Source organism: Penicillium rubens, assembly GCF_028828025.1.
Source record: "Penicillium rubens strain IBT 27055 chromosome Unknown utg000004l_segment0_segment0, whole genome shotgun sequence".
Taxonomy (NCBI): Eukaryota; Fungi; Ascomycota; class Eurotiomycetes; order Eurotiales; family Aspergillaceae; genus Penicillium; species Penicillium rubens.
The window spans coordinates 2964640-2987941 of NW_026890602.1; the positions used below are offsets into that span (position 1 = coordinate 2964640).

At 48.9% G+C, this 23302-nt stretch overlaps 9 protein-coding genes across 9 annotated transcripts; 3 read left to right on the plus strand and 6 right to left on the minus strand.

Annotated features, from left to right (window-relative positions):
• Nucleotides 1–370: 370 nt before the first annotated feature.
• N7525_011097 (uncharacterized protein) lies at nucleotides 371–2358 on the plus strand (the record flags this gene model as incomplete). Its single annotated transcript, XM_002560977.1, has 5 exons — nucleotides 371–762; nucleotides 825–953; nucleotides 1005–1517; nucleotides 1579–1817; nucleotides 1886–2358. 5 exons carry the CDS (start codon nucleotides 371–373, stop codon nucleotides 2356–2358), a joined length of 1746 nt encoding a protein of 581 aa, XP_002561023.1.
• A 333-nt stretch (nucleotides 2359–2691) lies between these two features.
• On the minus strand, nucleotides 2692–4602 carry N7525_011098 (uncharacterized protein; the record flags this gene model as incomplete). The annotated part of the gene is made up of 1 exon (XM_002560978.1): nucleotides 2692–4602. One exon carries the CDS (start codon nucleotides 4600–4602, stop codon nucleotides 2692–2694), a length of 1911 nt encoding a protein of 636 aa, XP_002561024.1.
• Nucleotides 4603–5757: 1155 nt separating this feature from the next.
• Nucleotides 5758–7810, minus strand: N7525_011099 (flavin-containing monooxygenase; the record flags this gene model as incomplete). The annotated part of the gene is made up of 5 exons (XM_002560979.2): nucleotides 5758–6224; nucleotides 6281–6898; nucleotides 6951–7108; nucleotides 7166–7447; nucleotides 7515–7810. 5 exons carry the CDS (start codon nucleotides 7808–7810, stop codon nucleotides 5758–5760), a joined length of 1821 nt encoding a protein of 606 aa, XP_002561025.2.
• Nucleotides 7811–8429: 619 nt separating this feature from the next.
• On the minus strand, nucleotides 8430–9544 carry N7525_011100 (alpha/beta hydrolase; the record flags this gene model as incomplete). The annotated part of the gene is made up of 2 exons (XM_002560980.1): nucleotides 8430–8595; nucleotides 8652–9544. 2 exons carry the CDS (start codon nucleotides 9542–9544, stop codon nucleotides 8430–8432), a joined length of 1059 nt encoding a protein of 352 aa, XP_002561026.1.
• A 594-nt stretch (nucleotides 9545–10138) lies between these two features.
• On the plus strand, nucleotides 10139–12250 carry N7525_011101 (flavin-containing monooxygenase; the record flags this gene model as incomplete). Its single annotated transcript, XM_002560981.2, has 5 exons — nucleotides 10139–10555; nucleotides 10613–10854; nucleotides 10911–11271; nucleotides 11326–11581; nucleotides 11640–12250. 5 exons carry the CDS (start codon nucleotides 10139–10141, stop codon nucleotides 12248–12250), a joined length of 1887 nt encoding a protein of 628 aa, XP_002561027.2.
• Nucleotides 12251–12881: 631 nt separating this feature from the next.
• Nucleotides 12882–14642, minus strand: N7525_011102 (uncharacterized protein; the record flags this gene model as incomplete). The annotated part of the gene is made up of 6 exons (XM_002560982.2): nucleotides 12882–12908; nucleotides 12960–13168; nucleotides 13216–13928; nucleotides 13980–14020; nucleotides 14073–14351; nucleotides 14403–14642. The coding sequence occupies 6 exons, from the start codon at nucleotides 14640–14642 to the stop codon at nucleotides 12882–12884; spliced, it is 1509 nt and encodes a 502-aa protein (XP_002561028.2).
• Nucleotides 14643–15218: 576 nt separating this feature from the next.
• Nucleotides 15219–16351, plus strand: N7525_011103 (MBL fold metallo-hydrolase; the record flags this gene model as incomplete). Its single annotated transcript, XM_002560983.2, has 2 exons — nucleotides 15219–15568; nucleotides 15622–16351. The coding sequence occupies 2 exons, from the start codon at nucleotides 15219–15221 to the stop codon at nucleotides 16349–16351; spliced, it is 1080 nt and encodes a 359-aa protein (XP_002561029.2).
• A 180-nt stretch (nucleotides 16352–16531) lies between these two features.
• Nucleotides 16532–19542, minus strand: N7525_011104 (Short-chain dehydrogenase/reductase SDR; the record flags this gene model as incomplete). The annotated part of the gene is made up of 10 exons (XM_061215343.1): nucleotides 16532–16794; nucleotides 16847–17200; nucleotides 17249–17423; nucleotides 17480–17545; nucleotides 17615–17824; nucleotides 18080–18175; nucleotides 18359–18513; nucleotides 18593–18827; nucleotides 18901–19073; nucleotides 19167–19542. 10 exons carry the CDS (start codon nucleotides 19540–19542, stop codon nucleotides 16532–16534), a joined length of 2103 nt encoding a protein of 700 aa, XP_061067855.1.
• Nucleotides 19543–20921: 1379 nt separating this feature from the next.
• Nucleotides 20922–22452, minus strand: N7525_011105 (putative neutral amino acid permease; the record flags this gene model as incomplete). The annotated part of the gene is made up of 4 exons (XM_002560986.1): nucleotides 20922–20962; nucleotides 21012–21387; nucleotides 21436–21516; nucleotides 21574–22452. 4 exons carry the CDS (start codon nucleotides 22450–22452, stop codon nucleotides 20922–20924), a joined length of 1377 nt encoding a protein of 458 aa, XP_002561032.1.
• Nucleotides 22453–23302: the final 850 nt, after the last annotated feature.

Consider the following 23302-nt stretch of genomic DNA (forward strand, 5'->3'; position numbering starts at 1 on the left):
CTTTCTTCTGAAAGTTTCAACTCTCCGCTAAACTCCGTACTCCACGGAAATCCTATTTAGAGACTCGGCATCTACCACATTTGCCTTTGCCATTGCACCTTCCACATCTCAACATCCATAGCGACAATATCACTGCCCACACCGCGGATTCCAGACCATTGCGACATAGCACGACATTAGTCCGACACCAGCGCGGCATTCCACCTTTCTGTAGCAGATCCACCCCCGGATTTTCGCCGATCCACACATTTGCAGAACCCATACCCCATATCTAGACGGATAAACGACATTAGCCCAACCAGTTTCTTCCGCCCGCGCCTTATTCACGCAGTATCAGCCGCTAAACACCACAGACAGAAATGAAAACAAAATGGCTATCCTAAGCGACAAAGACAAAGAAACGAGCGGCAGTGTCGGGGACGCATTCGGACTCAAAAACGAGGGCGCCCGTGATGTACAAGAAGGTGTGATTACAGGAAATGCCGATAACCTTCAACGTCATCTTGGGAACCGTCAGATCCAGCTGATCGCCATTGGTGGCTCTATCGGAACCGCCCTTTTCGTGAGCATCGGCTCCGGTCTTTACCATGGTGGCCCTGGCAGCTTGTTTATTGCCTTCACCGTTCAATGTATCTTCTTGGCCATGGTGAATAACTGCCTCGCTGAAATGACCACTGCCTTCCCTGTCAGTGGTGGTTTCATTCGCTTGGCTGGAAAATGGGTCGACGACGCTCTTGGCTTCATGGTCGGCTGGAACTTTTTGTCCGTTCTCTTTTCGGCCTCGCCGAAGCCTTGCCAGCTGTCTTTGCTAACACTTCTCTTAGCTTCTATGAGGCCCTTTTGGTTCCCTTTGAGATCTCAGCTTTCACGCTGGTGTTGTCTTTCTGGAGCCCGACGCTTACTGAACCTGGTCCGGTGGCAGGCGTCTGTGTTGGTGTCATCTTAATTTATGGGTGAGAACCTCTTCCGCCCATTCGCGTTTCATCCTGCTGATTCTCGTGTAGCTTCCTTAATATCTTGGCTGTCAAAGCTTATGGTGAAGCCGAATTCTGGCTGTCCGGCGGAAAGGTCATTCTGATCTTCTCCCTGTTCTTTTTCACCTTCATCACTATGGTTGGTGGAAACCCCGCCCATGATGCTTATGGCTTCCGCCACTGGAACAACCCCGGCTCTTTCATGGAGTATTTGGATACCGGCGCCCTTGGTCGTTTTGAGGGCTTCCTCGGATCTCTTTGGTCGGCTTGCTTCGCCGTTGTCGGTCCTGAGTACATCTCCATGGTCGCAGCTGAAGCAAAGCGTCCCCGCATTTATATCAAGAATGCGTTCAAGACAGTCTACATTCGATTCGGTCTCTTCTTTATGGGCGGTGCCTTGGCCGTGGGCATCGTTTGCGCAGCTAATGATCCCCAGCTGGAGTCGGTTGTGACGGGCGGTTCTGATGGTTCCGCTTCGGCATCCCCGTATGTTATTGGCATGCGAAACCTGGGCATTTCAATCTTCCCTTCGATCATCAACGCGTCAGTACCACCAAAACGAAACATGAACTTGACAAACAGAAGACTAACGGAACTCTTTTAGCCTCTTGTTGACTTCGATTTTCTCTGCTGGCAATACTTACACTTACTGCGCTATCCGTACTCTGTATGGCTTAGCACTAGAAGGAAGAGCCCCTAGAGTTCTCACTTACACCACGCGCAACGGTGTACCCATTTATTGCTTCTGTGTCGTGATGATCTTCCCTATGCTTTCCTTTTTGCAATGTTCCAGTAGCTCGTCCATCGTCATCACGTGGTTCGCTGCGCTGGTTACTGCTGGAGGTAAGAAGCCACACTGGAATCCACCCATGCATTAATAATAATAATAATAATACTAACAACATGACCAGGTCTCATCAACTACATTGTCATTACCCTGACGTACATTTTCTTCCACCGCGCTTGCAAAGCGCAGGGCTTTGACCGCAGATCTCTCTCCTATTTCGGCCGACTCCAACCTTACTGCGCATACATTGCATTCGTTTGGATGATCATTGTGACCATCGTCTACGGCTACCCCGCATACAAGCCATGGTCCGTATCCACCTTCTGGTCGAACTACACCATGCAAATCGTCATCCCTCCCCTCTTCCTCATCTGGAAGTTCATCAAGAAGACAAAGTTCGTGAAGGCTCATGAAGCCGACCTTGTCTGGGAACGACCCCTGATCGATGCGTACGAGGACAGCTTCATTGACCCGCCTACTGGCTTCTGGAGAGAAATGTTGCAGCTGGTCGGCATTGGGCGCAGGAAGGGCGGTAATGATAAGCGATCGCCTTCAGTGTCTCAACCCCACGAGTCTGCTGGTGAAAGTTCGGCATGAATGTAACTACCAGCACTGTTTTATTGCGCACATGTATATTTAGGGATTTAGTTACCGGGTGGGTAGCTGTCCGTATGATATGAGCCATCTACTCACAGGATTCTATTTCCTGCTGCAGATATGTCAATATTATACCCGGCCAATTTGTCCATTTTAAAGCTGTTTCGACTTAAGGATTGGGCCGGTATTGCTTAGTATTCCTTGCTTGATATGCCGGCGATATATACGTGCGGATAGAAGTTGATATTGATCGCAATTGATAGTCGCATATTGTCATATATACTCATATGTACCTAAGCAAACAAATCCACTGGGTAACATCCATGGATGGCTTTACCGACTTGCGGTGATATTTGTCCACCTCGCCTTCAGACCATGTGCAGCCATCTTCGGCTTTCGGTCTCTGGTAAACACACCCTTCTTATTACCATCCACCCGCATGGTACCAACAGTCGTCTGGAAATCAGCAAAGTTCCAAACATGTTCACCAGCCATGGACTCCAAACGGTCAAAGACCCGGTGATACATGTCGAGCATTTGTTCCTGGAACTCCTCGCTCCAAGGGAGGGCAAGGGTGGAGTGTAAACCGGCAATGGTATCTGCGCCGTACTCGCTCATGATAATCGGCTTATTGAATTTCTTTTCCCAACCACGCAATTCCTTTTCAAGGGCTATCTCCGCCTCCTCGAGGTCTCCTGTTTCAGAATACCACCCGAAATACCGGTTCAGGCAATCGACGTCAAACAGATCGGAGATCAGATCCAGCTCGTACGTTGCAAGGCCAACATTGGCAAATGTAACAGGCCGAGTTGGATCAAGCTCGCGGGTCAACTTAACAAGCGGCTCGAAGTATTCGCGCGCTCCATCTTCTTGGGAGGCAGGCTCGTTGGCAATCGACCACATAACAACACTGGCGTGGTTCTTGTCCCGACTAATAAGTTCACGAATGGATTGCTCGTGAGCCTTCTGGGTATTGTTGTTGATATTGTCTTGGGAAAAGGTTTTGGGAGCTTCGCCTCCGGAAACACCTAGCAAACCAATGTTCAGACCCACGGCAGGTGTTTCATCGATCACGACTATTCCGTGTCGGTCTGCGAAATCCATCACCTCTTCGGCGTAAGGGTAGTGTGAGGTTCGGAAAGAGTTCGCACCGATCCAGTCCATCAGCTGGAAATCGTGGACCATGTACGCTTGATCGTGTCCCTTGCCGCGAATCGCGGTGTCTTCGTGTTTTCCGAATCCGGTAAAGTAGAAGGGCTTGTCGTTGATCAAGAACTTCGACCCGCTGACCCTGACAGTGCGCACACCCGTAGCTACGCTGTAGGTGTCGACGACCTTGCCGCGGGAATCCACAATGCTGGCCACGAATTGGTAAAGGTAGGCAGCGCCGGGTTGCCACAGCTTGACTGAGTTGATCTTGACGGTACCCTGAGCTCCAGAGGAATTTGCAACAACGACTCCATCCTCGTCAATAACAGAGATCTTGATCTGCTCAGTCGAATTGCTGGCCACTTTGATCTTGTAGTTGACGAGTCCAGTTTCACCTTCAACATCTGTGACAACGGTAATGTCCTCGATGTGTTGGCGAGGCACGGAATACAACCAAACAGAGCGGGCAAGACCAGCATAGTTGTAGAAATCATGGTTGTAGGTCTGGATTCTCTTGCCAGTGCCCTCGCCTATCTCGATCTTTCCAGGCGGGATCGTCTCGTGGGTAAGTTCGTTGTTGACACCAATTGTCAAGCGGAACTTGTCCCCAGCAGTGACAAAGTCAGTGATATCGGCTTCGAAAGGTGTATAACCACCCACATGCTCGGCGAGCAGACGGTCGTTCACATAGATACGACCGTGATGGGTAGCGGATTCAGCTCGCACGAAATATTGCTCCTTAGACCAGCCCTTTGGGACGAAAACGTCGCGCTGGTAATACGCCCATCCGACATGGTCGTGGATGTCCCGATCGACAAAAATATCATTGTAAGATGCTGGGACAGGACATTCCAGGGAACCCCTGGGAAATGGCGCGGTCCAGGGTTGGGATGTGTCGTTTACACCGGAAGCGAGGGTGAATTTCCACAGGCCATCGAGGTTCACAAGCTCTCGGGAGGAAGTTCGTTGGGGCTTTAGCTTAATCAAAGGCTGTTCGGTATGCGCTAACTCATTGCGTCGATGATGACTGGCAGTAGGAACAGCAAATGAAGAAGGAATGAGGGATAATAACGACAATCCCGTTAGGAATTTCATGATGACCGAATATCGTATGTTATTGGCCGAGGCGTACAAAAGCCACCCGTCATCCAAAGGTCGTTCTGAGCTGGTTGAGGCATGATGGCTGGAAAGTTCGTCAGATATATACTAATTTTCCAGACAGCAAGCCGGCAACTGAGATACCAAATACCTCCACGTCGGTGATTGACTAGCTTGGCGTATTGACAAGGTTGTAGGGTACAGGGGCAACTACGAGGCAAGTTGTTATGTACGTCAATGCTCGAATCGGGGTTTGCCAAGATAGCAAGTCCGGGGCCCCAAGATATACAATGCTTTTTTGCGGGGTGGGCCGGCAGTTCGGCATCTGTGTATGGTGCACACACCCCATTCATCGGCAATCAGCCAATTCTCCTCCGCGTCGGGTATTGATTGAATAACATACTCATAGGCAGTATAAGACAGGGGGTGGGGGTTAAAGCCTATTATGGTAGAGCGCAGCGAGTAAGCAATTATGAAGGAGTGGGCAAGATTCATAATCGACTTTTAGTGCCCTTCGAAGCTTCCCGACTATACCTATAGGGTGTGAGATAATACTCCCTCGGAGTAAATATGTAGAATCGGAACTATTTCGCGGCAGTTGAAGCTGTTGATTATTACAAAAAGCAAGGAAAAGACACTTGGTTTACGCTAAGAGTCGAGCTTCGTGAGTTCCCCTAGGTGCAATTAATAGTACAATTAAGAAAAGTTTATCCGCTGGCTTGACGTGGCTATGCCTACGGGTGTGGAGATATCTTATAAGTTTCATGGTTCTATACTGGCTCGCTCAGTATATTTCACTTTCGTGTGGTGAGTACTTGAAATATATCTGGCGTTCGTGTCTTTTTCTCCTCCCCTTCTTGGTCTTCTTGCCCGGGTGTCGTATAATAAGATACCCCTACAGCAGCACAATGAAACAGAGATACCTAAGTAGAAGGTTAGTCGAAAAATGATGTCAGACATCCCTCAAGGTATAGCTTACCATCCGTGCCCATCTACCCCGCCTCCCGAGGTCGTGGGTTGTGATGATCAAGCAACCAAAGTACCTAGGTAGGTAATCATGTTTACTTATCTAGACCCTATGTAGTTGGAGATTTCAGAACAGAAGATCAACGAAACATTGCAGTAATATATACAGATTTCCCTTTAAACCATCTAGTCATGGACCTGTGGGAGAACAAACAGGTTCCAGAACTCATCGAAGTCTAGTGTCTGCGTGGCACCGATATCACCTCCCTTAGCCTCTCTCAGAGTGGTCCCATTACCAAGATAGGAAAACCGGTTGATCTTGGCCTCAGGGGTCCGATCCATCTTGAAGTCCTCCCAGCGCGGATTCTTCATAGCCTCCAAGAGGTGGAAGATGGATCCGCCGTAGATGGCGATGACTGGGCCGTCGACGGTACCACGCTTATACCAACTGCGGCAATCTCGGGTCCACACTGTACGTTCAAGGTACTTCTGAATGTGCTGATTATACTCCTCGTTGACGTCGGCGTCAACTTCAAAGCTGCGCACACCTTCTGTTTGCATCTTCTCCATCCATTTGTAGATATAAGCGGCCGTTGCTTGGATTCCGAGAATCAGCGACCCGTTTGCAAGCGGTGAATTTGGTCCCACGAAGCCTGAACATGTAAGTAAAAAGAATAAATAAAACACGGTGGGCGGGAGAGAAACATACAGAAATAGTTGGGGAAGTCCGGCACGCACATGCCCATGTATGCCTTCGGGACGTCCTTTTCCCACTTCTCCGCCATGTTCACTCCATTTCGACCCACGAGTGGGAATGAAGGCTTGAACGAAGTGTCAAAGCCTGTCGCGCAAACAATAATGTCATATTCTAACTCCACGCCGCTTCGTGTAAGGATTCCTCGCTCAGTGATTTTTGAGATATCGTCCCATCTCAACTCGATATTGTCTTGGATAATAGCTTCCAGAAAGCCAGGCCCCGGTGTTTGGCGACGGCATCCCACTGGGAAGGATGGAACGAGAAGCTCAGCTGCGCGCTTTCCCTTTTCACTGTTACCCAAACGGTCGGTCATGGACTTTCGGAAGAGCTCTTGAGCTTGTTGCTGAAGGTCACAATCAGCAATCACCCGATTGAAGTTTTCTGCCCTTCGGTTCATAATGGCAGCACGATAATCACGAAGGACTTCAGGGTCCTTGAACAGCTCCAAAGTGCTTTCTGCGAAATTATAATCCTTGTCCATTTCTGGATCATTTGCTGTCGGCTCGTTGATTCCAGGCGCTGGGCTGATCCACGTTTGGCTCCGCACGTAGCAGTCCATATTCCCGACGACTAGTAAAGTTAGCTACCTGATAGGTTTGATGAAACATGTATCAAAACATACCACTGGCAAGCTTAGGGACAATCTGAATGCCCGACGATCCAATTCCGATACAGGCAACGCGTTTTCCGGTAAAGTCGTAGCTGGAATCCCAGTGCGCCGAGTGCATCAGTCTCCCTTTAAAACTGTCTAGACCCTCAATTGAGGGCCACTTCCAATTGCTGTGATTTTATCGTATTAGGACCCACATGAGAAAATAGTAGCAAGGGATTACACACTTCAATACACCGCTGGCATTGATGAAGACATCACATTCGTCTCGGATCAGAGTAGAGCCATTCCTGACCTGCAGTTCCCACTTTCCCTTCTCTTCATTCCAAATGGCAGACTCGACTGAATGTTGAAGACGAATATATTTTTCAACTTCGTATTGCTTGGCTACATCTTTCATGTAGGAGTGGATCTGCTCTGATGTCGCGTAATAATTTGGCCACGCCGGGTTGGCAGCAAAGCTGTAGGCATAGTTATGCGCTGGGATATCACACTGACATCCCGGGTATCTGCAATTGATGCATTAGCTACGACAAGGTCACACATGAGATGTAGCCTAGAGCTTACAAAACTTACCGGTTCTCGTACCATGTTCCTCCCAAATCAGCATTTCGTTCATAAATAACAAATTCTGCATTGGCATCCTTCATGCGTTCATTGAAGACAATACCCATCATAAGACCAGAGTACCCGGCGCCGAGGCAAACAACTCGAAGTGGCCGCCGGGTGCCGATGGGCTGTTCAATAATGGTATACTCAGTGTTCAGGCGATGGTGATGAGCGCTGTTGATGGATTTGTTACTATAGCCATTCTGGAGACCGGACTTCATAACTGGAGCCATTGGCTCTATAATTGCTGCAGGAGGTGTCATCGCTCAAAGAAGAAACAATGATGGGTACAGTTTGGTGTTCTAAGCAGCTTAAGACCTTGCTTGGATGTATTGTCGATAGTTATCTCAGGTTTCGGAGGAAATTCTGTTCTATATGCATGGAGTTGTGGTCATAAATAAACATTCACCGTAGACATTGGAGGGGTACTCTTGCCGGATCTCCGGCTTGGATTCTAAACTCCGAATGGAACGGAGAAGGTGCGATAATCTCGGGACATAACCCGAAATGCTTCCAAGGTTCATCTCGCCTGTCCCGATTAGGATAGCCGATACAGCCGAACACATGGTGCGACATCGGTCCATGTACCCCGCGTTTACTTGTGGGGAATTCCGGGGAAGCGGCAAGGCCTTGGAATATTCCCAGGTAAGCCGAGGTAGCTCTACAAGGGGAGAACCACCTGTGTATTCACCCAGGGCAAAATGTCGCGCTGGGTATCGTAATACCTTCACAATACGGGTTATTTCGTTGGGAAGACAGATAAAACTTAAGACCGATATTGAAGACCATACGAAAAGAATATGGAATATGTCTTCAATATGTATGTATCCATCATTCATCATACTAGTCCCATTGATCTATATCTGTATTCATAAAGACCACTCAATGTTCTCGAATGATGAACTCCCCTGAGGCAGAAGGCTTTGTCATGGCCCATCGAATTCCATCTTCCATAGTCCGATCCCATCGCTTGCAAACCGATAATCTCTCCCCGAATCGTCGGAATCCATGGGGCACACCCTTGAAGACGTTGACATTGGTCGGTACACTTCAATTTTTCGTTAGCTAGAGATACACACCGAGCCCTCCTGAGCATTTGCTTACCCATTTTCAGCTAATAGCTTTCCGTATAGTAGCCCTTCATCTCGTAGTGGATCATAACCTGCAATCCCAAGGGTTGTTGCTGGCAACTTCTTCGCGTCTTCAGAAGACAAAAGCCCCGGATTCAGCCGCTTGTCAGCTGGATCTGGATCTTCTACTTGTAAAAGACCATTGAACAGCTGCTTCCTACGCATATTCAGAATCGGCGCGTTCTCATTTTGAGAATATGAGGAGAGGCTAGGATCTTTTATTTGGCGCAGTTGAGATTCATAACACTTGGTGTACACCAGAGCAGGAATCATTAGTACCTGGCCACGGATGGGTAGTGTTGGCGAAACTGGGAGCTTTGATCTCGACGCTGCGTGTGTCAAAGAAGCAGCGAGCCATGCGCCGGCCGATATTCCACCGACGACAATTTTGTCGGGATCACCGTTCAGCCGAGCAATGTTCTCACAGACCCAAACGAACGCATCTTCGGCATCGTTCCAGGCGGCTGGATACGTATATTCAGGAGTGTGGCGATAGTTGACATTGATAACAACAACATGTGTGTTTACGGCAAGCCGAGAGCATATAGCATCCTCCGAGCTCAAAGTACCGAATAGAAAACCACCTCCGTGAAAGTGCATGTAGATGGGCAGTATCTCAGTGGGGGATGCTGACATCGGACGATAACTCCTCGCCTCTAATTTGTAACCATCACGGGCACAAATTGTTTGATCGTACATGAAGACTTGCTTGGAAAACTCTGCCATCGCCTTTCGCGCCACGACCTCTCGACCTTCGTTGGCTGTTCTCTTCAGCCCAGACAAGCTCTGTTCTTCTGCGGCAGGCAAAGTGGCTTCCACTTGTAGCCACTCATCGCTGGGGATACCGTATTTTGAGAAGTCGCACATCTTGTGGCAGACTTTGGGGTCACTGTGCAGCTGAATTTGTTTGTGGCTTGTTTGTTATCTTTGGTCTGGTGTCGTACATATGAACCGCACAGGCAAATCTCCTTTGAGCGACATAATGAAATTTGTCATCCAAAATATCACGAGAAATTCACTGCAATCGCAAGGTTGTCGTGTCCCCCACAGCCGAGAGGCAACAGACATAGGTCGGTGTTTCCAAAAGCAGATTGCCGAAGGCACGTGTCACCCCCAATCCCACCAGGACATCTCGGCTACTCTTCGTTTTGGGTGTACATACGATTGTACCCTTCGGCACATAGTCTTTTCACCAGGGTCACCGTCCGGTGGGGCGTGATGGGTCGCTCTGTCGGCACGGAACATCCTGGTGGTCGCGCAAAGAGGGACGGCGGCGAAGCAGGTGTTCCCTCCCGCATTTCTGTTCTAGTATAAAGTTAAAGACTTTCGACAGAAAATTGCATCAAGAAGTCCAATTTGTCTATTACCCTACTTGGTAAGAGAAGAGCTTTGGGTTATCAAAAGTTCAACTTGGATTTTCCAACCCTCAACTCTCTCCGTCGAAAACGCTTCCCCACGACAATGGCACCATCAATCGTGACTCCAGAGCTACCAACGTCACCCGTGGCGGAAGGTAAGGTCCCTGCGGCTTTCACCACCAAAGACGCGAAGGACCTTCCAGAGACCTTGCTTTCGCATTTCACTGACAGCACCAACGGCAAAACCACCAATGGCCCTGAATCCACGACTAGCCACCGGTTTACGGAACACTCAGTCCCATTCAATGAGCAATACGCCCTAAACCCACGCAAACTCCGTATAATCACGATTGGCGCTGGGTTCTCTGGGCTAGTGCTGGCGCACAAATTCCAACATGCCTACCCGGAACTTCAGGACTTCGTTGACCACACGATCTTCGAAGGTCGAAGCGATATCGGAGGAACGTGGCTAGTCAACACTTACCCCGGCGTGCAATGCGATGTGCCCTCTCATATTTATGTACGTCTACGACAACCGTCTCCCTTCCAAGGTTGGGAGCTCTGCTGACATGCCTAGGCCTTCCCATTTGACCCAAACCCAGACTGGCCCCGGTTCTATTCCAGCGGACCTGCCATTCAAGAGTACATCAAGACGACAGTAAAGAAGTGGAACCTTGATCGTGATGTCCAACTAGAAACTCAGGTTGTTGGTGCCTACTGGCAGGAAGATTCAGGAAAATGGAAGATAACTGTGAAGCACGGTGGAGTTGAGCGTGATGAGTACTGTGATATTTTGATCTCAGGCCAAGGTAACTTGGTGTAAGTACTCAACTGGTCTCATGCGCACTAGTGGAAAAGCTCTAACACCTCAGCAGGAGGCCTTCATGGCCAAAGATTGATGGACTTTCTGATTTCAAAGGTCATGTTACGCACTCTGCGCGATGGGACCACGACTTCGATTACTCCAACAAGCGGATAGCTGTTATTGGCAACGGATCATCTGGCATTCAGATTGTGCCTCAAATGGCCAAGCTACCGGGTACGACAGTGCGCAACTTCATTCGTGGTCCAGCTTGGGTCTATTATCGTGTCCCGCTCTCGAAGCATCTTGGTAGGGAAACCGAGGACACCAACCCGGAATTCCTTGAAGAAGAGAAAGAGCGATTCCGCGATCCGGTCCAACATCGCGAATACCGGAAAGGAATTATCCACCGTACTAATAAGGCCTTCCGCTTGGTAAGCACACAGCGTTCAACTCTACTTGACCAGAGCTAATTGGGGTTCATCCAGTTCATGAAAGGAGAGCCCAATGAAACTACCGTGGCGCTAGCAGCGGCCCAGATGGCCGAGAAGCTCAACCATGATCCTGTACTATGCGCGCAGCTTATCCCCAAGTGGGAGATCGGATGCCGTCGAGTGACCCCGGGCCCTGGCTACCTGGAGTCATTCTCAAAGCCAAATTGCAGTCTGACATCTAGCCCAATTACGAAGATTACCGAGAAGGGCATCGTCACTGCTGACGGGCAGGAGTTTGAGTGCGATGTTTGTAAGTTCATTTCTTGGCCTACTCCACCCTTCACGTCATGTCTAACACAGTGTCTCAGTGGTTTGTGCCACTGGCTTCGACGTCTCTAAGTGCCCTCAATATCCCCTCGTGGGCCAGAACGGAGTGAACCTCGCTCAGAAATGGAAGGACGAGCCTACCTCTTACCTCTCAGTGGGAACAGATGACTTCCCTAATTATTTCACAATGGCCGGCCCCAACTGCCTCTGCGGTCACGGATCCCTTGTCGAGGCGCTGAACTGGACCGGCGATTACTTTGTCAAAATGATTAAGAAGATCGCCACAGAAGACATCAAATACATGGTTCCGAAGGCCTCGTCGGTGCACGCATTCGGCAAATACCAGGACGAGATCCACAAGACTTTGGTGTGGTCCGGCTCATGTCGCAGCTGGTACAAGAGAGGCACCGTGGACGGCCGGGTCACACATCTTTTCGCAGGAAGCGCTATCCTGTTCCGCCGCCTGCTCGGCGAGATCCGCTCGGAACACTATGACATTGCCTACAACTCAGGCAATCCCTTCCGCTTCCTGGGTAACGGATTTACTGAGTGGGAGATGAACGAGGATGCCGATCTGGGTTGGTACGTACAAGTTGCTAAACCGGGGCCCGTGACGTATACTGGAAATGATAAGAGCTGGGTAGCAAAATGAGGACACGCCCCTACTATCGATATACCTTGACCTGGTCATTATAAATGTTTAGTTTATATACTGCAATTTGAACATATGTTTCCTTACTTTGAATTTACTAAAAGTTGGTTCTGCTTCTATTGAGTCATCTACCCGTGGACTTGGATATAACTGATCCGCAGATCCAGGAAGGCAGTGTATAGCCGCCAGTGCGCCATATCGTATTTTGCCAGCAGAACATTTTACAAGCTAGTATGGCTATGTGTATTCTATTTGACTATAGAAGTTGAGACATCGAAGGTCACATAGAAAGGTTCCCTTTCATAAAGCCAGATTTAATTGATGATATTTACACTACAATTACCTTCTGCGGATACTACTCCATTTGATGTCGTATCACCAGGTGATTCATTTATTAGTATGTACTATTGGGGCTTGTTGTTTGATGGTGTATATGTGTATTTACTGTCCGAGGAAGTGGGAAGGGATTAGATACAGCCCCTGAAGGTATGACGATTAATTCTACTAAGCTTCAATCGCATTTGCATAAATCCATAATGGCCAAAATATCCCATTCTCCTAAGCTCAAGACTGAACTACCTATTGTGCTTCAAGTCCCAGCCATCTCCAACCCTGCCTATCGTCGATACTATCACAGTGAATAGCGGAATTGCATATTCTGTCGATCTGTCAGGGAATGAAAATAAATTTTAGAGATCGCGTCACTCACCATTTTATCAGTCAAGTCATCCTCATAGGCATGTTCAAAGCCTTCCACGGTTCCCATCTTGTCACGGCGGCGATTCTCCAATGAGCAGATGACGCGGTATACCAGAACAAGAAGGCCCGCAACAATCGCGGTGATGACAACCACGATAAATCCTAAATTATAACGAGGCGAGTCTTCCTGGCGGAAGACCTGGGGTCCTGCAAAATTGCCTAGTGGAGATCAGTAACTTGGACTTCTTATTGCGGTAGTGACCTACCAAGGGAGTATCCGATATACAAGCCCGAGGAAGCGAGTGATCGTTTGGTATAGCCAGCGTTGTTCGCAAGGAAAAGACCCATTGTAACCGCATAGCCAGCGCCGGTGGTCGTGAGAATGTAGCAGGCAAAAAGGAGTGCACCAAGCTCCGACCGAGGCAGAAGCCAGAGCATAATAGCAGCAGCCATAGTAACCAATTGACACATGATAATAAGATATGCACGCCACCCAGGGAATTTGTAAGCCAGGTATGTTGTGATCAACATCATGGTACCTGCATAAACGCCAGAAGGTATCATGAGAAGCAGCGAGTTGAGTGGGTTAAAGCCAAAGCCATCAATAATTATAGCCTGAAAGGTCGAGATCGGCGCATTGGCGAACATACCACACAGGGCGTAGAAGAAAATAAGCCAAAACTTGATATCGGTCAGAAGCTCAATGGCCTGGCCACCTTTGAAATGTGTGTTTCTGACTCCGGAATTGTTTGTTCTCATTCGAGAGACCGCAATGAAGCGCTCTCTTTCATTGAAGCCCTTGGCTCGGATAGGATCGGATGGCAGGACAAAGTAGATTAAGACACCACAGATTATTGTGAGAGCCCCGGCAAAAAGGTACATATAGAACCATGGAGCAAGACTTCCTCCGAGGTGCCCAAGTCCGTAGTTAACAAGAGGCGAGAAAATGGACACGTAACCTGTGCATGAGTACCAGGCACTAGAGGCTAGTCAGCTAGAGATCAAGTCGGCATGGCGTTTAGAAACATACCCCATTCTCAGGGACTGCTCATCCTTTTTGTACCAACCACCCTAAATCCTGATGAGCGGAGATCGTTCGACGGCGGTGGTAAAGAATACGTACGACGATCATCATGAAAATGGGGCTTATGCCAGCCTCGGTGAAGCCAAGAAAGAATCTCTGCGCGTATAATCCCTGAAAGTTCGTACAAGCGGGAGTGAGGATCAAAGTCGTTCCCCAAACTATGATGGCGAGAGAAGCAACGCGTTCAATGGGGAATCTCTGGGCCAGGAAAGTGACCGGATAAGCACCCAAGATAAATCCAAGGTAGAAGATTGAAGAAGCCATGGAGAAGCGATTTCCACTGTTCAAGCCCAGGTCATCCTTGATGCCAAAAAGAGCCTGCAAAGATCATCAGTTCGTGGAGTAATGTGCGTCTGGGTATGGTCATACCGCTTGTCCAAGCAGGACCTTGTCGGCGTAAAGAAATGCATAAGTGACGCAAAGGACAGGGAGTAGTTTCATGTCGATTTTTCTGCGCAGTTTGTTCTCCTCTTCTGGAGTCCATGTCTGGTCACCGTCGTACACGGCGAGGACCTTGATTGCTTCATCTCCGTGCGCGGTGTCGAGCTTTTTCAAGTCTCCCTCTTCGCCATTGGAAATATGGGAGACATGTTCTTTAATTGAGCCCATGATAAATGTCTGAATAGAATCAGATTGAGTGGTAAAAGACTAAAGCGAGCCTCGCGGCGATGGCTGGGAGCCCCTTTTTATCCCCGGATATCTCGAACTGAAATCCTGGGGAACAGATCCATACCGAGCTGCTGAGTGTGCCAATCTCTGGGCATGATTTACCTCCGTCCTGTGGGTAATTTTGTCATTATCATGTAGGCATAATAGGAGACCCGACGGAAAGTCCCTAGCAGGCTTACCGACGGTATAGCCGGAATGTTATTAAAAGTGTACAGCCGTCCACGATGAGCAGGTGATGTTTCGAACATCTAGTTTCCCGAAATGCGGGGGGATAAATGCGGGGAAGCACGAACGGATACGAGGTCAAACCATGGAAGGCTGGGGAATAATGAACAGACGAGAGCCGAAGATGTGGAGAGTTGCCATGGTTATCCCGATCTGGAAATACCGATGTCAAAATACGGCCGATACCGCCCCAGAGCGGCTAGGGTCCCACAATTCGTAGATTGCACTGTCTCATAAAGAAAAGGCACCGTCATATTCGCTTGATCTGAAGAGAATATCCCAACTTCAACCATGACAACTAGTCGGCCACTCATCGAGCTGCCTTCTGGCAAGGTGGTGAGCGTGAAAATGATCAACCCGGTCAATTTCGGCCCAGCTATCATCAAACGGTTCATGGAACCTCCTGTTCCCGGTGTGGTAAAAAAGAAACCGGGGCCTGTTTTGACATTCCTTTTGGAACATCCCTCAGGTCAAAAGCTGGTCTTTGATCTTGGAATCCGCAAGGATTATCAGAACTACGCTCCGACTGTGGCAAACTATATACCAACAACCAACTACGACATACAAGTATCAAAGAACGTGATCGATATCCTGGAAGAGAACGGGATCCCTGGAGAGAGTATTAATGCGGTTATCTGGAGGTAATTATTTCCAAAGTATTGCAACCTTTTAAAAGCTAACGATCACTTTGCAGCCACTGGCATTGGGACCACATAGGAGACCCATCAACCTTTCCTAGTACCACTGATTTAATTGTGGGATCTGGATTCAAGGATGCCATGTTGCCTGGTTATCCTGCCAATCCCAAATCCCCAATCCGGGAGAGCGACTATAATGGTCGATCCCTGCGCGAAATTCGATTTGATGGCCCCGATGCCCTGCGTATTGGAAAATTCCCCGCCGTCGACTACTTTGGCGATGGGTCCTTCTACCTTTTAGACAGCCCTGGACACGCAATTGGGCATCTTTGCGGTCTAGCACGAACTACTGTGGATCCTCCTACTTTCGTTATGATGGGAGGAGACATATGTCATTACGCGGGCATTTTTAGACCGTCGAAATATCTTCCTGTGCCACCGGAAATCACTCCACATCCGTATAATCCACAACGCGATATCCCGTTCTGCCCCGGAAGTGTTTTCAATGATCTGCAGCACACCAAAGGAAGAAAACCAACAGATACAATGTACGAGATGTGTTTCGGTCATGATATCCCCCTTGCACAAAAGACCCGTGACCAATTGCAGGAGTTGGACTGTGACGAGAACATATTTGTTATCATTGCACATGATGCAAGTGTTAGAGATGGGGTGGACCACTTCCCATTGAGTCTCAATGCTTGGAAGGAGAAGGGATGGGCGCAGAATGTCAAGTGGACTTGGTTTAGGGACCTGGAACCATTTTGGAAATCAAAAGGCTTGTAGAAGGCATTCTTTTGAGACTGAAAACTTTCAAATACTCAGGCAGCGAGACTTTGGGTGACTGGGGGCTATTTGTGGTAATGTTATATCATTCCAATAAGAAAACTATAAGCAGCATGTAGTGGGATTAACAAATATGATGAGATATATATGCAAACAGTATCGTTCAAGGTGTCATGCTTGTTACTCATGCAATAGGGCAACCCTGGCCTTGACTTTTCCGTCGCAAACACTCTTCAAGATCTGGGGAAACTCCTTCAAAGGAGCAGTTTCAACCTGTGGTCGAATCATTCCCTTCGAAATCAAGTCGAGAACTTCCTTCAAATCTCTCCATTGCCCACCGTACGTGAAGATAATGCTCAGTCTCTTCTGAATGCCAGTCTTCATGTCGACGGTATTCTCGTCATCGAGAGTACCAACACACAAAAGCTTTCCTCCTCTGCGAACTACGAAATGGTCAGCACCCAAAACCATGTGATTCATTCGAATAATACGTACCGATATTCTGTGCATCCTCAAAAGTCTGGTGTGTACCCACAAAATCCAAGGTGGTGTCAATCTTACCCTGCAACTCATTCTCGCGCACAAATTCCCGTACTGACTTCCCAGCTGGCACCAGATCCTCTCGAGGAACACCCCACCTTGCAGCCTCCTCCAGACGTTCTTGTCGAATATCAGACACGATGACTCTAGCCCCAATATGCAGAACAATTTGCAGCGCATTAAACCCGAGACCTCCGAGACCGAACAGAAAGACCGTCTCATTGGATTTGACCTCTGCACGTCTCACAATCGCATGATAACTCGTTTTCACAGCATCTGTTGCCACTGCTGCTACGGAAGACGGAATTCCTGCGGTTTGGTTAGATCGAGTCGCACACGATAATCATGGAGACGGACCTTCCGGGACGTGAACCACTGCTCGAAGGTCTAGCGCGGCATACGGCGCATAGAAGCCGTCCTGGCCAATACCGGCGTGGTGGCCGTTCTCGCACAGCTGAGCGAGATCTCGTGAGCACTCTGCGCAGTCCTCTGAGCCACAGCCAGGGACGGCGATAGTCGCAATTCGGTCTCCCTACAAAGTTTTGTTAGGCCTATTTTGTCTTCTCGGGGACAGCTTTCAGAACTTACCACCTTGAAGCCGGAGTTCTCCACTTCGTCGCCTACTTGTACAATCTCCCCACATCCTTCATGACCCTAGAAGTGAGGGAGTCTGTCAGCCCGTCGAATTATCTGTATCTTCTGAACGTGAGATCATCAGCATACCAAGGTGTATTTCTCTTGAAACCAAGGGCGCTGTTTTTCATTCGTGAGTAGCGAGTGGTCGCTGTGGCATACTGACAAGCAGATATCAGCATCGTTTGATGAAGGGTCTTGTCGGAGCCCAACAACTATCAAATACTCACCCCCAGAAGCTAGCAACTTCACTAGAAATCCTCCCTTAGGAGTCGTGGGAACCGGAACTTCTTCCCAGACCTGAGTGGTTATCAGCAGTAGTGACTACTAGTAAATTTGCAGTTACTCACAGGCTCGGGTTTTCCCTTATGCTTCCTCCATGCGTACATGGACGACGGGATATTAATGCTTGTGGAAACTGTCATGGTGAGTTGATCTATGCTGTATACCTTGGCGAATACTACTTTATATGTATATGCGCTAGATTCGACCTAATTGTTACTTCTTGCTGGGATCTGCCCTCCGGCTGGACGTTGCCGACATAGCCGGACATACCCGTAGACCGAATGCTCGGTTAATTTGCACCGAAGCATTCTCCTGGCTATCGTATAGAGTTATACAGGCGTGTCGAACACCCCTGAGAAGCCGGAACTACACGGAAGTTTTCGGTGACTTATTAATTAATGCTCAACGAAGCAATTTAAACTGGACTGTATTCCAAGGCGAGAACGTATATGCCCGTATAATAATCCTGCTACTCATAATCTCCGCCCTTGACCCTGTCTCTGCACAGAGTCAGCAGTGAAATGCGACTCAATCTTTGTAGATTCTCACTTTGTAGTCGTCCAACCATTTATCTTCAATAATGACCAATTGCGACGCTTGTTTCTTTGCGAAGTACTCGTCCTTGGGGTCGGAATAGTCCTCTTTGTTTACATCCACGAATCCCTCCTTGGCAAAGGACCTCGGGGTAATCATGAGTGAACGTCCTGAAAGCGTTAGCCGTGATATTTCCAAAATACTTTGTCTCGAGACAAGCGCAGAGCAGAGGAGTGTGATTCGGCATACCATTGACGGATTTATCGCAGGCGATCCGCATCATCGCACCGGCGCAATCGGCTTGTTCGCCGAACTCGACACCGCGCTCGATCAGCCAATCTTCGTACTCCTTCGTGCGGATAGCGCTTTTGATCCAGCATGGCGCGACATAGTTGATTCGGATTCCTTGTTCCCAGCTGCTTCGACGCACGGTCTTCATGAAGCCGCGGAGGCCATACTTGGTCGCTGTGTATTCCCAGTTTCCCTGATCCCATGATTAGTTGTGGAATTACTTGCAAAAAAGAGTAAATCAAGGAAGTCGCAGATGGAATATTTACCGGTGAATCGATATATGCGACCATACTTCCAGTCATGATGAAGCATCGGTCTCGGTCATCCGTATCGGGTTGCTTCCTGAAGTAATGAACTGCAAGTTTCCAGGTATAGAATGTCCCGTCCATATTGACTCGGACAATGTTGAGATTAGGCTTGGTGGGTGGCCCATTGGGGTCTGCGGACTGTCAGTGTCTTTATCGCACAGAATTTTACACAGCTAAAGTCCGACTGTCTCGAACTTTCGGTTACCATATAGGGACAGACTTACCATCCAGATTCCACAAACTGTCACCCGAGGCACGCGAGATTCCCGCATTTGCAATAACAACATCAACGCTGTTATGCGGGCTCTTTGCTTTGGCCGTCTCGAATAGTATAATCAAACTGTCCCAGTCTGTAATATCGCATTTGACAAACGCGGCTGTTTCACTATTCGCGTTCAATTCCTTGGCGAGATCGTCTCCTCGGGGGTGCAGGTCGCCAAAGGTAACAAAGGCACCGGCCTCACTGAAGGCCCGCACCATGGCCTCGCCCATTCCATTCGCGCCTCCGGTGATGATGACAGATTTGCCTTTGGCATTGGCTAGATCAGGCACCACGGTGTGGTCGATTGGGCCGTTGTAGTTGTATTTGGGAACAGGCATGCTCGCTAAATCGTAGCTGTACGGTGTATAATTGCAGGAGTTGGCTAGTTCTTGAAATACTGGGTGGACTGCAGAGCTTAGTTATGGCACTTATAGCTTCAGCCTGACTCGCTGTATGTATCCGAGGTAACTTTATTCTTTGTATGCCAGGCCGGCATAGGATACCCCGCGTTCGCCCCGACAAGCATTAATGCCGATAGTGTTGCCAAGCCGGTAATCCGAAACGGGACAACCGACCATAACCGTTAGTCCAACAATAAAGGCATTCAGTGATTCGAGTCATGTTACCGCAAACTTGCTATCATGAGCAAGGGAGGTAAAAAGGGAGGCATGACATCAGGTTTGGCTGCGAACGTGTCCCTCCTAGCAAAAATCCTCACCTGTCAAAAGTGGAGCTCTGTCAAGGTCCATGGCCTTTGACTCTCAGTGAACGTCATAGTCGACTGAAAACCGTGTCTCGGCATGAGCCAGGCAAGATGCTCATGGACATGGGATATGTCTTTATCGAGTGACCATGCCAAGAATGGGATGGAGATGAGCGAACCTCGTCCGTTCAGCGGCACTCGGCATATATATTGATCGGTGGGTAGATCATCACCAACTTCAATGTTGTACTCGTATATGCTGACTTCGGTGTGTAGAGATAGATGTCGCTGAGTCCTGGTTATCGAAAGGCAGTACTCGATAGGTTTCCGCCTGGTGAGAAATGGGGCGTCGCCGACCCGGAAGCATTCGTATCGCGAGGTGTCCTAGATTAACAGCGGCTGCTAGCCGCGACAAGGCATCGTGGATAGCGCAATACTCAGTCCCTACATCCCAGACCACGAGACCGCAAGCTTCAATGTCGTGAACCGACGCAGGTGGATCCACACGGGACGCCACAAATTTGAGACTCAGTCAGGTCTCGTGGAGACTAGAGCAATGAGATACTAATGGTATGTGTCACGAAAGCGGGAAGAGGACCTATGCCCAGAAAGCTCTCTGATAAGTAAAAGAAAAGCGGGAAGGAATCAAAGTGCTGATGGACTAAGACTAGGCCGAATGCAGTTAGAACTGGGGTCCCGGGTCGCGTAACTCCGTCCGGGAACCACACGGAGACCAGGTTTGGGTGGGAGTGGGGACGAGTGTTTGGCTTGGCGGCACTAGTAATTGTGACTTAGGCGAGCCTTGAAAACCAGATAAAAACAAAACGAAAACAGAGACCAATACCATTCTATGACAACTCATTTCATTATGACCACCCGGGCCCTCATTATAAATTCCTTCATTACCACTCATTATATCCATCCAAACCACGTGTTGAACGTATATATATCACTGCTCCAATTGGGAGCCGAAGCAGCTCGACCAACAAATACTATTTTCCTCAAGACCCGTATTCACGATGAATTCGAGTTGTCGAGACAGCTAAAACTGGAGCCTAATAAAAGAGTCAGTCGCAAATTCTGCACAATTGCGGCAAAGCATACCAATCATTCCCGTTGCATAGGCATCAATGATCTGAATGATAACACCGTACGTCGCACCAACGAGGAAGAAAACTCCAAGAAGTACCATCCCCCAATGTAGGAGGTAGATTATCTTCTGCATAAGTGTTCCCCTCCGGTAGTGACCATTGCTGTGCAGCCACAAGAAACCTGGAAGACACATGGCTAGAGGGGCGAAGCAGACGGACCCAATCAGGGCAACCAGATAGTTGAAGATAGGAATAGTCTCGCTGAGGATAAAGGAAATAGCGCCGAGACCGATGGTGCATCCCATCCAAGTGGCCCAATGAACAACAGTGTTGGCTTGCAAATGACGCGTTTTACCCAAGATGCGCACAAATATGTATTTGGCAGCGATCTAAAGAACGTTAGTTCCAGAAGCTTGTATCGCGAGGGGGATACTCACATGCAAGTAGATCGTGGCGCTCACGACCAGTCCTATCAGTGCAACACCGTAAGACACCATCTTAATGGTCTGTCCTGCGCTCTATAGACAAGAATTAGCTAAATGCATCCGACCCGGCGTCTAGAAAAGGATACGTACACCCAAAGATGGACTAGCCACCCACTGTCCACACCAACGATAGACGACCAAACTGAAAGCAAGGTACGACGCATTGACAACAATCATGCATAGGTATAACGCCTTTTTATAATCCTTCGGGTTTCGCATCTCCGACATCACCGGGATAAACGCGCTGGTACCGGCCGTGGAGACGAAGATAGTACTGGAAGCAACCATGCCAGCGGCAAATCCGGGGTTGTTGATAGCTACGAAGCCGAGGTCGTAGGGGCCCTCCTGGGGTGCGGCAGCCGGTCGGTCGCGCGTTGTGACTCCGATGACAACAATCAGAACTGCGGCATAGATTGAAATGAATCCTACATATGTGAGCCAGCCCACATGCTGTAGTTTGCGTACCGAAGCTGTCGCGACGATCACAACCGCTCCAATCAAAGACCACCAGACAGTGCACGCGGAGTGGTGTGAGAGGGCATTCAAGGCCGTTGACACTCCGATAATACCACTTCCCGTGACAAGAACATAGCCGATGAGGAAGAGCAAACCGGTAAGCTCCTTCGCGGAAAAACCGCCGGCAACTTCTGCCATATCCGCAATAGAGTGGCAGTGAGGATGCTTCTTGCGAAAGTTGCCGAGAATCACGAAGGAGTAAGTGTTGAACGCGCCCCATGCGACGATACTGATCGAACCACCCACTGCACCGAGGGAGTATAGTGAAGCTGGGAGCGACAGTACACCCGTCGCGAAGAGGACCTTCACAAAGATGATACACGCCTTGAACCAGCCAACGCCGCGGAAGCTGACGCCATCCTCGGTCTTCTTGAAGACCTCGTGCTCCTCAGTGGAGTCCCTAGGGCTTCCCACCTCCGTGTCATCCACGCTTGCTTTCTCATTGATGGTCATGATGGATGGTTGAGTTTGGTTCGGAAATTGAACTGGCTGCGGAAAGCACCGTTTAAAAATGAAAAGCCGCGGGGGAAGGGAAAAAATCCCCAACAAGTGTATTGTTCTCTCCGTGTCATACTCTTCCATGGCGGTAATTAACTGTGGACCCTGCAGTGCAAGCGTTGATAGATTGCCACTAGTTGCAATACGCTAGTATGCCGCGGCCACGCTTATTTGTAGCTAGTTTATTGACTTCGCTATAGCCACGAAGCTTTCCTGAATGTCGGGGATCACATCATTCGGAGTCATCTTCTTCCTCTTGATTCCCGGCGAGCGTTACTTTTTTTTAGAGCCCGGAAAAAGAACTGGAAAGACAAGGTTGCTACCATCTCGGTGTTCCTCTAACCTACATCAGTGACCCGCAGCACATCAGAAGGGGTGGGGCCGAATGTGACCACAAGTGATCGGACATGCTCCCTGGAGCTCCATCAGAGCTTGGCTAGTTGGAGCTAATTGGTGCGGACCGCAGGACCAGCTGTCTCCTAGTGATAATTGCCAAATTTTTAAACAATTTTCGGCTCGAACACCCACCCGAAGAAGACGGATGGCAATGAATTGTGACTGCCTTTGACATCGAACAAGCGGGAGAGAAGACGGGAGAGAAGGGATAGAAGGACCTACCCGAGGTGGGTCCTACCACGTGCGCCCCCGTGCCCTGGGGCAACAAAACAACTACCGATCAATAGAACCATTAGTGTATTTGTTTACCGACAACTTATTCATGGCTGAGCCTTTATTCGCTAATAGAATACTTTTAGAAGTGTTGAGCTTTATGTATGGGAGGGAGTGTTGGATGCCTGAGGCATCA